The sequence below is a fragment of the Marmota marmota genome, unplaced genomic scaffold (genome assembly GCF_001458135.2).
Source record: "Marmota marmota marmota unplaced genomic scaffold, marMar, whole genome shotgun sequence".
In the NCBI taxonomy this organism is placed as follows: Eukaryota; Metazoa; Chordata; class Mammalia; order Rodentia; family Sciuridae; genus Marmota; species Marmota marmota.
In genome coordinates, this window is record NW_025999942.1 from 8,168,626 (window position 1) to 8,182,676 (window position 14,051).

The 14,051-nt window shown below is 30.2% G+C and overlaps 1 protein-coding gene across 2 annotated transcripts in view; it reads left to right on the forward strand.

Annotated features, from left to right (window-relative positions):
• Dach1 (dachshund family transcription factor 1) overlaps nucleotides 1-14,051 on the forward strand; it is a 224,981-nt gene that overhangs the window by 112,584 nt on the left and 98,346 nt on the right. For both annotated transcript variants that reach the window (XM_015498812.2, XM_048801324.1), the window contains 2 exons: nucleotides 4,154-4,289; nucleotides 7,850-7,984. In XM_015498812.2, the coding sequence (XP_015354298.2) occupies nucleotides 4,154-4,289; nucleotides 7,850-7,984 (271 nt within the window). The remainder of the gene's footprint in view (nucleotides 1-4,153; nucleotides 4,290-7,849; nucleotides 7,985-14,051) is intronic.

The following is a 14,051-nucleotide window of genomic DNA, read 5'->3' on the forward strand; positions in this document are numbered from 1 at the left end:
CTTCTTTTTTATTATGTCTGAATAAAACTCATTATCTATTTTGTTTCAGTAATAATTATGAGATTCTCTCCTAAGCAATTCTTTACTGTCTGCATTATTCTCCATCTTATAGAATACTCTGTAAAGGCAAGCATATAAATATGATAAAAGAATTAAGCTGTTGAAATAAATTAATTTTTTGTGCAACAATGTATTCACATCTTACTTGCTCAATGGATTTTACTTTAATGAAATTCTTCAAAGAACAATACATTATGTTCCAAAGATTGAAATTATATATTAAGTGAAATGAATGAATACATTGTATCTCAATTTATAGAAAGTTTCAATTGAATAATTAAGCTTGTAAATCACAAAATTTGCATATATTAAAATATTTTCTTTAAATAAAACTAAGTATTGTCTTTGTATTCTTTTTCTTAAATATAAACTATAATTAAAGCAAAAGTAAGCCAACACTAAATTAAATTCTACAATTGTACCATTATTTTCCAAGATTTAAAGCATGCTGTTAAAATGCATCTTACATTAAGACTTTAATTTATTATTACTTAATTTAATATGTGATATTTTTATTATTTTAACTCTATAAACAAATGAGTAAATAATTTATGAATTAAAGGACTCATCACAGGAAACTTTGACAATTAAATATATTGACTAATGAAGTATTTTTCTTTGTATACTGAAAATATTAAACAAGGAATTCCTTTCAATGGCATAACCATTGTTGCTAGAGTTTTGCGCATTTAATAGTTAGATTTTAATGATTTAACTACCTAAGGAAAAAATATTCTAATGCTTTCCATTAACACTATTAAGAAATCTATGATAGCCGGAAAATCAGACTGCAAAGTGAATTTATAGCAATGATTTATTTCTATATTTGACTTTATCTCTGTCCAGCCAAACATGTGTCATTACAAATAAGATCACTACCAATTATTTTGAGAAATATTAAATATATTGATAGATAAAAAATGAGTGATATTTCAAAGAACATAAAATGTTTAATTTAGAAATATTATTTTTATGAAAATGTAGCAATGCTCTTTCCCAAATATATACAATGTATTTCACATACTATGTATTTCTGTGCAATCCAAGTATTAACAGTTAGATTTATTAGGAATTAGCTCTAAAGGAATTTTAGACAATAGGCTGGAGATGCAGCTTAGTAGCATAGTGCTTGCCTGGTATGTGTAAGGCCATCTGTTCAAACCCAGCACTGCCCAAAATAAATAAATACATAAACAAACAAATAAATATAAATCTCACATAAACTGTGTGCCTTTCATAATTTCAAGAAGTCATTTTTAGACATTTAGCATATATCTCTTGTCATTCATGCAATTAGCTACAGCATAATTTATTAATTGTATTTTTACAGGTTATCAAGGAGTTATATATGTTTTTACAAATCAATACTCTGAAATAAGTGTACAAATACTCATGAAGGAGTGCAAAATTGAACCTTTGAGTATTATGCAAAAATCAAGATTATTCCTTGATTTGTGACTGCAAATTTTTGATATGAAACTCATTGCCATTTAAAATTGCTTCATAATTTAGGATAGAGATGAATATTAAATAAAAAAAATTAAAGCCCAATTGCTTTTAAATTATAAGTTAAAAGGTAAGAAAGAATTGGCATCCAGATGTGGATTCTCTGCTATTTTAAATCATATACATATTTGTTTCTTAAAACTTTAAGTCATTTGTTTACATTATGGACTACAAAGAATGTAGATATTTTAGAAACACATGCTTCACTTATGTAGTTTGGAAAATAACTGATAATATGTTCACTTTTAATGTCATTTGAAATGATTTCAAAATGTTATTCTGAAAATTGTATTGTTGGATACCATTTTCTTTAGTATCCTATAACTGTATTAAATGCATGATGTGCCACAAACTCCCCTGAACAAGCTAATTTAAGATTTTAAGATTTGAGATGTATAGTTTGTCTCTTGCCTGCCCTGCTGCCTCACTTATGCAAATTTTATCTTTCAACTGGAATTCCACAGGATTTGAGTTGGAAAATATGTTGCATATATCTTTTCTTTTTAATTCCTTTTCCCATCTTTTTTTAGTTGTAGATGGACACAATATCTTTATTTTATTTATTTATTTATTTTTATGCAGTGCTGAGTATCAAACCTAGGTCCTCACACATACTAGACAAATCCTCTACCACTGAGCCAAAACCCCAGCCCTATTGCATATATTTTACAGGTACCTAGACATCACTCAGTTTTGCTATTTGCAGAGAGTAAAGCACTAAGTTCCTAACATCTTATCAATTGAGGTAAAGAGTTAGTGCTGTGGTATAATACTGACAACATATCTGTTCTTTGGAGAAGATTCTTATTGGTCTTTTGGAAGCCAATCCATATATTTTATACCAGTATAAAAGATCTTAAATTTCAGCAAGTTGTCACTAAATGATTTTAATATGTATTTTGCCTTTTGGGAGTAGAATTTAGCTGATATGTTTTCTTTTGCCCCTTTTTTTTCCTTTATATGTATTTTTGATAATGTGAAAGTTTTATCATAAAATTTCCCATGGAGTCATTTTTTTTTTATTCTATGGTATGTACATTGGGAAGTAAATTTATAACATTGATTTTGGAAGAGGACTTATTTTCATTTTATTTGTCATGCTCCAGGAAAAAGAAGTCTCAGCATATCTCTTGTAGATATTTATTGACAAATGTACAAAACTGAAAAATTAAAAGAATATTACTCAATTGGCACTTGATTTTGGTTGCATGTTAAAATTACCTTCAGAACTCTGGTACAAAGACTGGGCTCTACTTCATACCTAGTATATTAGTTTCCTAGGGTCACCTTAACAAAGATCTACAAACTGGGTAGCTTGAAACAATAGAAACTTATTCTCTCACATTTCTGCAGGTTTGAAGTCCAAAATCAAGATGTCAGAAAGATAATACTCCCTCTGAGATTCTGGGTAGAATTCTTCCTTGCATATTCATGGTTTTTCTTGGTAGCTAGCCATCCTTGGCCATGATTGGCTTACCGATGGCATGACTCACCTCTGCCTCCATCTTCACAAAACATCTTTCCTTGTATTTTCACATCATCTTCTTGGAAGGACACTAGCCATGTTGAACCAAGAGTTCATATACTTTATCTTAACTAATTATATCTGCATAGATCCTATTTCCAAATAGTTCATCAAGGTTTATGTCTTAATATCTAAGGTATAAATATTTTGTTACTCAAAGTAGAAAAAGTTAAAAAATGAATATGAAGCTAACCTGTAACTCCATTTATAATAGTTCTTTAGAGGCATTTATATAATGTATTTGAAGGTTACTGAAATGGTGAAGGTACAGAGCTTAAAAAGGCCATGTGATACCATGACACAAGTCATTTTCCCATGACACAACTAATACACATTTCATGGATTTTTCCTTAAAAGGTTTGTGGGGTTGAATTGGAGGTAGGGTGTTATAGGTATTCTGAGAATTATTTGAATCAAAGATAATTATTTCAAGGTTAAATAATAACCCATTCCATGATGCCTTACATTGTGATCATCTGTGTGTGCCTGAAGTATGTCATGATGAAATGGCTGTTGACAGCTTCTCTGATGGTGGTGTTATTCTGATCAAATATATTGGTAATATATGCGCTAAATGATCTTCAGACACTTGCTGAAACAGGAAAACATATTTAAAGATTCTTCAAAATGATAAGTATTAAGAGAGGAATCTTGCTTTGGTCTATTAATTCTTTATCATCTTATGGGTTCTTAGACAGTTCCGGCTCTCTCTTTTGGGCTTACTTTTTATCTAATAAAAAGACTTACATATGCCCTTACCTATAAGGGCATTTTAAGCCATTTACCAGACTTATATATAGAATCACAGCTTCATAACCCTTTTGCCTACTTTACTAAGAAAAAAATTAGTTGTTTAGATAATCAGCGGGTTGAATAATTTAAAACTAAATTTCAAGCTTTGCTCCAAATAAAAGATGTTTTCTATTGCTGTTAAATGCTAGTGAAATGTTATGCTTTCTTCTCTTCACGCTTCATATTGTATAAGAAAGATTAACATTCATGAAATAAAGGTCCAGTGAATTTACCTCTTTTCTTCCTCCCTCTCCTCAAATGGTGGTGTAGGAGCGTGTTCCAGACAGCCCCTCGCCTGCTCCCTCTCTGGAGGAGGGTCGGAGGCCTGGCAGTCACCCATCTTCACACCGCAGCAGCAGTGTGTCCAGCTCCCCGGCGCGGACTGAGAGCTCTTCTGACAGAATCCGTAGGTCATACTTTTACTTGTCACCATTTTAAACTTTATTAGGTGCAGGTGGCTTTTCTAATCAAAACGCCCTCATTCCAAATAGATCTCAGATGTATCATGTTCTGAAGCTTTGTAGCAATAGCCATTTCTCAAAATTATGTTTCCCAGTTTGGAATATCATGAAGTATGATACAACATTAACAGGTTCTGATATAAACTCCCTCTATTTGATGCTACACATAAATACTTGAGCTATGAAACAGAAAAAGTAAGTAACCTTCTAGATTAGTTTCTGAGGTAAATAGCCAGTTCTCAAATAGCTAATGTCTGAGTCTATTGTTTAGGGATTATTCAACTTAATTTCTTTGACTCTATCTCTGCCATTTTGTAACTCATTAGTTTTAAAAATTCATTATTGTGTTAATGAAGATATCCACAAAAAGGAGTAAAAGAAATCAAATTCATGACAGTATACTTTTAAATAATAATAATAATAAAGAAGAGAGATCTGTAGCATAGAACAAGCCAATTAGGGAAAGGAGGAGGGAGGGAAAACGAAGGTACTGGGGAATGAGATTGATCAAAATGTGGTATATACATTTATGGATATGGCATAATGAATACCAATAATATATATAATTAAAATGCACCAATAAAAAGACATTATATTCTTAAAAATATTTCTGAATCACTTGAATGACTAAGAGATTGAAGAATTTGAAATTGGCTAAAATTGGGATTTGAGTTTGTAGCAATGAGTAATGCATATTATAGCCATATATTATGATTAAAAGTTTTAAATTAGGGCTGTATTTCATTTCATCACATTTCTACAATACTTAATCTTGGTCTTCATGGTCAAGAAAATTAAAAATAAAGTTAAAATACCATTCAATTAACAGGTGACTTTGTGCAAAAATTGAAGAATTTTTTTTTCAATGAAATCAATACATTACAAGAGAATGGTTTAGTTGAAAAAATCAATATGTAATATATTATTTCCATAACTTAGGTATTACTTTACAAAATCATATTTATAGTGTAAGTTTCATATAATTTCACAATATTTATTGGACTGGTTGTTGAGAATATTTCCAAAACCGGAAGACATTTTCTGAAAGTGTCTTACTATATTGTAAAGGAATTTTTGTATAAGGCAAAGGCCTTAGTCTTAGAACTATTAGAGTGGATAACTGAAAATATATAGAACAGTATGAAATAAAATTATAAGTTAAATAGTCAATTATTAGAAAGTATATAGTTATATATAATACAAAATATCAGTATTTGGTTTGTCTAGTCTAAAACTTATTTCCCTAATTGCATGATGTCATGGTCACTTTTTATTGATAAAAATGTTTGTGTCTTTTGACAACCATTCCAAAACCAATGGTGTCTTCTGTATGCTCTTGTGCTAGGCTGACATCAGAAACAGAAATTTAATGATGAATATTGGTTTCATTTTGAATGCCTTTGGAAAAGTGCTGTCCTCCTAGAGGAAGAGAAACATTTGTTTTCCTAACAATTAAATGGAAATAATGGGCAGTTTGGGGAAGATTTGAAAGAGCTGTGCTCTATGTTCATGTTATTTTATTAATGATTGTATTTTTCTTATTCTTGATAAGAAAATATCTGATGACGGATTTTTATATTTTCATGCTACTATAATTGCTTGAATAAAAAACATATATAGCAGGCACATACATATGCCTCTGCATATATACATATTTACACATATGTATGTTTATTTTTAATATTTAAAAACAATTTTAAAGTAATAGAAAATTTTCAACTATAATATGAATAATTCTTATATATTTGTGACCCAATTAATTAATGTCTCTGAAAGAGATCTTTCTTTTTTTAAAATATTTATATTTGAGTTGTGGTTGGACACAATACCTTTATTTTATTTATTTTTATGTGGTGTTGAGATCGAACCCAGGGCCTCCATACATTCTAAGCAAGCACTCCACTGCTGAGCCAAAACCCCAGCCCTGGAAGAGATTTCTATAAAGGCAAATTGCTTCCCTAATGCCCTTGTCTTAGACATAAGACTTCTTTGCCTCAAATACTTTATTGTTTTCAAAAAACAAGATATTTTTCTTACATAACCACAGAACAATGGTTAAAGTCAGGATATTAACATTATCATATAACTAGTATTTAAGCTCTAGACCTTATTCAAATTTCAACTCTTTCCTACTACTATAAAAATACTTAGGTACATGATTTTAGCAACATGATTTATTTTTCCTGGCCCCAAAGCCAATCCAGAACCACACATTGCAATTAGTTATCAATATACTCTCAGTTGTCTTTGATTAAAGAAAATGGAACAGTTCCTCAGTCTGTTTTTCTTTCAGTATTTTTGTATTTTTGATGGGTGCACATCATTTATTTTGTAGAATGACCCTCCAGATTTTTTGGTGTTCCTCATGATTAGACTTAGTTTATGTCTTTTGGGCAGGAATTTACACAACTATGACAGGATATCTTTTTCAGTGAATCACGTCAGGAAACATGGTCTTTGTACAGTATTGATGATCACTTTATCATTCTGTTAAGGTGTTGACTACTACCGACTACAATGGTAGATTTTTTATTATTTTTTTCCGAAGGTACTAAACATCTTGTGTACAAATATGTTGAGCATAAAAATAGTTAATTCTTCATCAAACTTTTACTCACTAATTTAAAAATCATCATTGGTTTCCAAAATAATTACTAATTGTGTTTATCAAAAAGTAATCCCTAATATATTTTGTGATATTTAAAAAAGTATTTTCCAGAGAAAGTAAGATTTTAATGAATAATTCTTTCTACTCTGTTTTTTTGCACAAAACCAAGATTATCATGGATAGCCCTTTAAGTGAATTTATTGACTGGATTGGGAAAATCATGAGTGTTTGATCATCTCAATAATGACAGTGTTTTATCATTTCAATAGTGACAGTTTACTGTTAGTGGTTTAAAAAGCAATTATTGTTTTTATTTATTCAACCATTTAGTTGATATTAATTAATCATTTTTATATTCAAGTTTGAATTCAGAGCCAAATTTTAAAGTAATACTCTAATATCTATGGCCCCTTGAAACAATAATTTTACTATCTTCCTTCATATTTGCCTTTTCAGGTCACCAGAATATTATTTATTAAAATTTAACTTAACAGTGTTGAAAAGCACTCTAATATTAAGATTGTAATTTTTGTAAAATTAAGGGAGGTTATTTACTGAGCAGAGACTTCTTTGCAGTAGATTTTAAAAATTGAGTTTTTCATTGGTAGTAATAGCAGTAGTATGGTCATTCAAAACTACTTTAATCAATAACAAATATTAGGTACATGATTTTAGGTGACATAAAAATAAAGTAAAATGGAGTTATTTTCAACATTTTTTGTTTATCTTCAAGAATTATGGTAATTGGTTCTCACAGTTTTTAGGGCTAGATTATAATTTTGAAGTTAGACCATTATGATTTTACTCACTTTTGAGCCTGAAAGAGTTTTATTGATATATTTGAACCTTTTGTGTTATGGTGTTTTTGTGTTTGTTCTTTTGTTTCGGGCTTAACAGCTGTCCATCAGAATGGGTTGTCCATGAACCAGATGCTGATGGGTTTATCACCAAATGTACTCCCCGGGCCAAAGGAGGGAGATTTAGCAGGTCATGACATGGGACATGAGTCGAAAAGGATGCATATTGAGAAAGGTAATTTATGATTTTGTGGCTTTCTTTTTTCTGTTGAGTATATGAGCTAGATTTAATCACAAATGAGGTATATGTGAAATGATACTAAATATTTTAAAATGTATAATGTATAATATTAATTAAAAAATTGAGCCTATTCAACAAAAAGAGGAATGAATGAAGACCTTCTACTTTTCTCTTAAAAAGAAAAAAGGTAAGTAACAATTTAATTCACACTATATTTTTGAAAGAGATTTGTTTGTCCTAATTTTTATCTCTGAATTCCTAAAGGCCTGATGCTCTTTGTCTTTCCTATTACCTTATAGTCACTTTCATTTTTTTTCTTCCTGTGACAGAACAACAGCAACATAGAAAAGATTATTGGAAGTCTTTCTTGGATGAAAGATATATGGTCATTGAATCCAATCCATAATGGCATATAAGTGAATCTCATCGGTCAATGTACCAGTTATTATTCCAAAATTATAGTTAACAAACAGCTCCAAGTTTCCTACTGATACTTTTTTTTTAGTGGAGGGTACCAGGGATTGAATCCAGGGGTGCTTAAACACTGAGCCACTTGTTCAGCCCTATTTAAATTTTTTTTTTAAAATTTTGAGACAGGGTCTTGCTAAGTTGGTTAGGGTCTCACTATATTGCTGAGGCTCGCTTTGAACTTTCAATCCTCCTGCCTCAACCTGCTGAGCTACTGGGATTACAGGGTTACTATCATGCCCAGCCCTACCAGTGTTTTGATTGTATAAACCTAACCCATTTTTGTAGCCTATGCCCTTTTAATGTGTACTTTCATCTGCATTTAATGAAGTAATTTCACAAGGAAATTGAAATTTTTTAAACAACCATTTTAGAAGTTTATGCAAAAAGATACAAGTGTTTTCAAATTATATGTTTTGAATTGTGAATGTACAAGCCTCTCCACCTCTTTTTCAATGTTAATTAATGTTTTCAATTTTATAAATATAGATGGGTATTTTGCCCATTCTTTAAGGAATAATAGCAAGGCAAAAGGTGGCATTATCTGACCTTTGCAAGATACATTCCTACAAAATGTCTTGAGGTTTGTGACCGTGAATGTACACAAAAACTTACTTACTAATGGTACTTCAGATCACATCAAGGTTTTATAAATGGTTTTGCTGTCAGAACAAAGACCTTAGCTGTATCCTAAGGTTTCTTGATATTTTACCACATCTTTTATAAAGGAAAATAAATTTTAATCATTCTCCCTAGAAATGTGATGCTCCCTTTGATTTTAAATGTAGATATGCAATCATGGAAATTTAAATAAATTTTGATACTATTATATTGTTTTGTTTTATGATGCTCTTTCTTGCATGAACTCACTCTCTTTTATCTACTTTCCAGCATACTGAATTAATAGTAAATATTCATAGGCTTTTTAGATTGATAGAGTCTACTAAATTAAAAATTGTTTTCTTTCATGACTACATTTATCATGTCCCTCATAATAACCCTGTAACTTTCTTACTACTCATATCTGTATTAAACAAGTAACTTTATTTAGAGACATTTGTAGAGAAATTAATTATATGTTCATGTCATTTTAGGCTTGAACTTCTCGTATGTAATTTGCTTCCCAGCAACTAAATCATTCAAAAGGCAATAATTCTTAAGAAAACATTGATACTAAAAATAGATACTGAAATTCATTTGTATGCTGAGAATCACTGTGGTCTGAAATCTTAATCGTCAGTAACTTTTTAACATTTTATGTTCTTCTTAATATTAAATAGCTTTTGACTCATATTCTATTAGACAGAAAACTTAAGTAACCATCAGCTGAAGGGCCAGTGGTTTTTCCAGCATTAGAGTTTGAAAATCCTAACTGCTAAGTAAATTCTTCCATTTTTTAAATATGGACTACTTTAATAGGGGCTTAAGCCTTAGGAGAGTTTAATTAAAGCATTTTCTTAATATAAATATGAAAAATGAGTTAGTGGATCAAGAAGTAACAGACACAGAAGTATTGCAGTCATCCCAAGTGTAAGTAGAAATGCTTTTACAATTATGAATTTCTATTTAAATAAGAAGTTTGTCAAAGATGTGTGCCCAGAAAAACTCTGATGCAGTTACATAGCATGTCTTTAAAATGATCTTTATGTCTTTTCACTTTTCCACACATCTCAAGTTCCCTTAAGCTTCTGGATTTTAAGAACATCACTGATCTTTTCCCTCAGTCTACATGTAGTGGAATGGGCAGTAATAATTGACATTTGAATTACATACATAATTCAGTGTTTCTTGGTGCTGCATCTCTATGTTTATTCCCCCATACATTTGTCCAATGATGCTAATTTACAGTCCCTCTATCATGCATATTTTGGTGGGTTTTCCTCAAATTACTGAATTTCAACACATTTTGGAGCATGATTCACACTTCTCCTGTAATTTAGTATATACATTTTTGTAATTGTAAAATTTATTGTATTTTTAATTTACCAAAAATTTAAAAGTATAGTAAAGTCTATAATATTAGCTTCTTCTAATTGTAGCAAACTTAAGTACGTATCCTTGGGACTAACTGTTGAATACCTAATTTATATTAATGCATTTCAGTCTTGGATTAAGTATTCCGATGTGATGTAATTAATTAGTAAATATTTGTTGAGAACCAGATACATGAAAAGAAACCAAGTACAAGTGTAAACATTTTCTCCCCCTGCACCACCTTCTTTACTACAATTGTACATTTTTTTTCTTGATCCATATCTTAATATTTCCTCTAGGAAATATTATTATTGTTTTCCCTTAATTTGTTTTCATAAGGTATTTTTTAAGAAACCCACCAACTTTCTTTTATTATGAATGCTTCTAGTCCACCAACATTTTAGAAGCAGGTCTAATTTGAGAAGAGGCAGGAAATTCAGGGAATTTGCTTCAGGCCATAAAATATTTCTTTTGTGACATATTCTTCTTATTGGGCATTGCCCAAGATTTCCAATGTTTGACATTCTTGTATTAAAAAATTTATTTTTGGTACTCTAAAGTAGAGGATGGAGCACTATAGTAATGTGTATAGAAACTGAACACATTAGAATTTCTTCCCTTGTTAATAATGTGTTTTTGTATTCATCCTCATGGATCATTTAAAAAGTAATCTATGCCATCACTTTTCTAAAGTTTGTGGGTACATTTTTAAAATATTTTCTTTTGTACTTGCTCATTGCTTAACATTTCTAACTTAACTAAAATGTTAATTGAAACTTCAAATATAGCTTTCTTCTTTTTAATTCTAGATGGATATTATACTAATTTACAGTAAATGTTACATACAAATATACCTGAACCTATTAGTATCTTATCACAAAACAGATACATATAGACTGAGAGCCCTTCTTCTTTAGTATATTCAATATTTTGATAATATTAATATACATAATATGAATATTTTTAGATTTAAAATCCTTTAACATTCTGCTCATTCTTCACATATATCTTTCAGATATAAGTTTTTGTATGTCTCAAAATCTCTTTATGTTTTTCCTAAACATGACCTGTAATGTAACTTTCCTCCTCAATTTCCATGCCTTCGAAATAAAGGTGTTAATGCCAATAGTTTAATTCTGAATTTTTAATAATTTTTAAATTCTAATTTGTTATATATGACAGTAGAATGCATTATAATTCATATTACATATATAGAGCACAATTTTTCATATCTCTGGTTGTATACAAAATATATCACACCATTCGTGTCTTTATACATGTACTTAGGGTAATGATGTCCATCTCATTCCACCATCTTTTCTACTCCCATGGCCCCTTCCTTCCCCCCCACCCCTCTGTTCTATCTAAATTCATCTAATCCTCCTATGCTCTGCCATCCCCAATCCCATTATAATTCCGTCTCCTTATAGCAGAGAAAACATTCAGAATTTGTTTTTTTGGGATTGGCTAACTTCACTTAGCAATCCCCAAAAACCAAATGCTAAGTGAAATTAATTCTGAATTTTCTAATGATGGACAACAATCTTTTATGGATCTGAGAGTTCTTTCTTAAGTAGAAGGCAGATTTCATTTGCCAAGCTCAGGTGAAACTTTCTCAAGATACCTGTTTTATTAGGCTATGCATTATAATTTCTATATACAGAGCTTCTAAAATATTTAAGTGAAAACTTAACAAAATCCTTCTGTACAATTCCCATAACAATACCTTAATGATGGGCAATTGGTCTAAAATATGGTCTTTGTTGTTATTGTTTAACTTCATGCAATTTTATGACTGTTATGTCACACTCAACTTTCATGTTTCTCAAACATCCTCTCTTCTTTACAAGGTAATTTCTGTCTTTTCACTTATCTGGAATGTATATGCCTCTTAATACAGATGTGTCCAGCCCAAATTTATCCTTCATATCAGAAGTATGTCTTCTCACCTTCTTTGTATTTCTAGCACAGGATTCAGCATTAGTGAATCCAATAAATACCTTTTCAGATTTAAATGAGATAATGTATGTATGGAGTGTTTGATCCATATAAGTATTCAATGGAAACCATTAATACTATCAAGTAATCTCCTGGATATGTGTCTTAATTATATAGATGAGAAAATGCAGATGTGTAAACCACTGAATCCAGCACATTGTTATTTATAATTCATAATTTCACAGTTGTCATGACTTATATTTGATCTCAGTTTGAAAATCAAAAACTATGGTATCATAAAGCATTTCCTAACAAGATTGTAAGGTGTCCAGTTTGGAAGAAAAATATTAGTAAATTATTCACAGTTATGTTGCATATCCATAGTTGTGAAAGTAATTGCTTGAGTAAATTTTTACAGTACTAAGAATAGCCTTAATTTACTCAAAACAATTTTACTGAACCTAAATTTATTAAAAATGTACTGAGGATTAACAAATATATTTGGTTTTGTAAATCACAGGAAGTATCAGGTATTGGATACGGATGGGCTGCAACAGAATAGGTCAAAAAGCCAACTGTGATATTCTCTGATGGAGAGGGATCCTGTTTTTGAACTACTCACACATACCACTTGTAAAGAAAACTACTTCAATTTTACATGAAGTTCATTTTCTAAGAATTAATTTTATATAATTAATATACGTATGATTTTAAAAAATAAAGTCATTTATTTGTGTATAAGCCTTCAATTACGTTTTAGAAACATTTTGATACTTAGAAAACTAAATCATGTCAATATTTACTGATAATTTTTATGACATATTTCAAAAAATTGAGTATTTAGTCTTATAATTTTTGTTTTATTGTTGTTGTTTATACTGGGGATTGAATCCAGGGGTGCTTAAACAGTTGCACCTCTCCAACTTTTTTTTCTTTAATATTTTGTTTAGAGACAGGGTCTTGCTCAGTTGCTTAGGGCCTTGATAAGTTTCTGAAGCTGACTTTGAACTTGAGATGCTCCTGCCTCAGTCTATGGAGCCCCTGGGCTTACGGTGTGTGACACCACACCCGGCTGCATCTTCTAAATAATAGTAATATACTATAGACATTTATAGTACTTTTACTTGTAATCAGATAAAATGTCTTCTCTAGGGAAAATCATGAAGGACTAGTGATTATTTGGCTAAATCGGATTTATTTTCTTGATTCACTTTTGGTATGCATGGAGCTCACTCACTGTTTAAGATATATTTTTTGTAGTCACACCAATAGCTAGCATTGTTCCAACATTAAAAGTTCAAAAAAGAGCAATTGCTGGTTGATTAACATATTAGTTTCACACATGAATTTGCTTCATTTTATTATATATTTGCCAATCGTTATAAATGCCCCAATTTTATTTACTTCCTATCAGATATTAATTGAATGACTTATAATTTGACTTAACAAATTAATAATCTGTAGGGTTTTTTATTCTGCAATTTATTTAAATATTGCCTAAACCATAGGATTTATCCTCTATTTTTGTTATTTTCTAGTTGAAACTTTACATATCTGCTGTGAAAGTGATCCATAGAGGGTGTGTACATTTTAAATATATCTTTTTGAGAATTTACTCCAAATTGAAACTTCATTTGTGAAATATTCATTTGCAATATAACATTTTTATTATAGAAGTGCA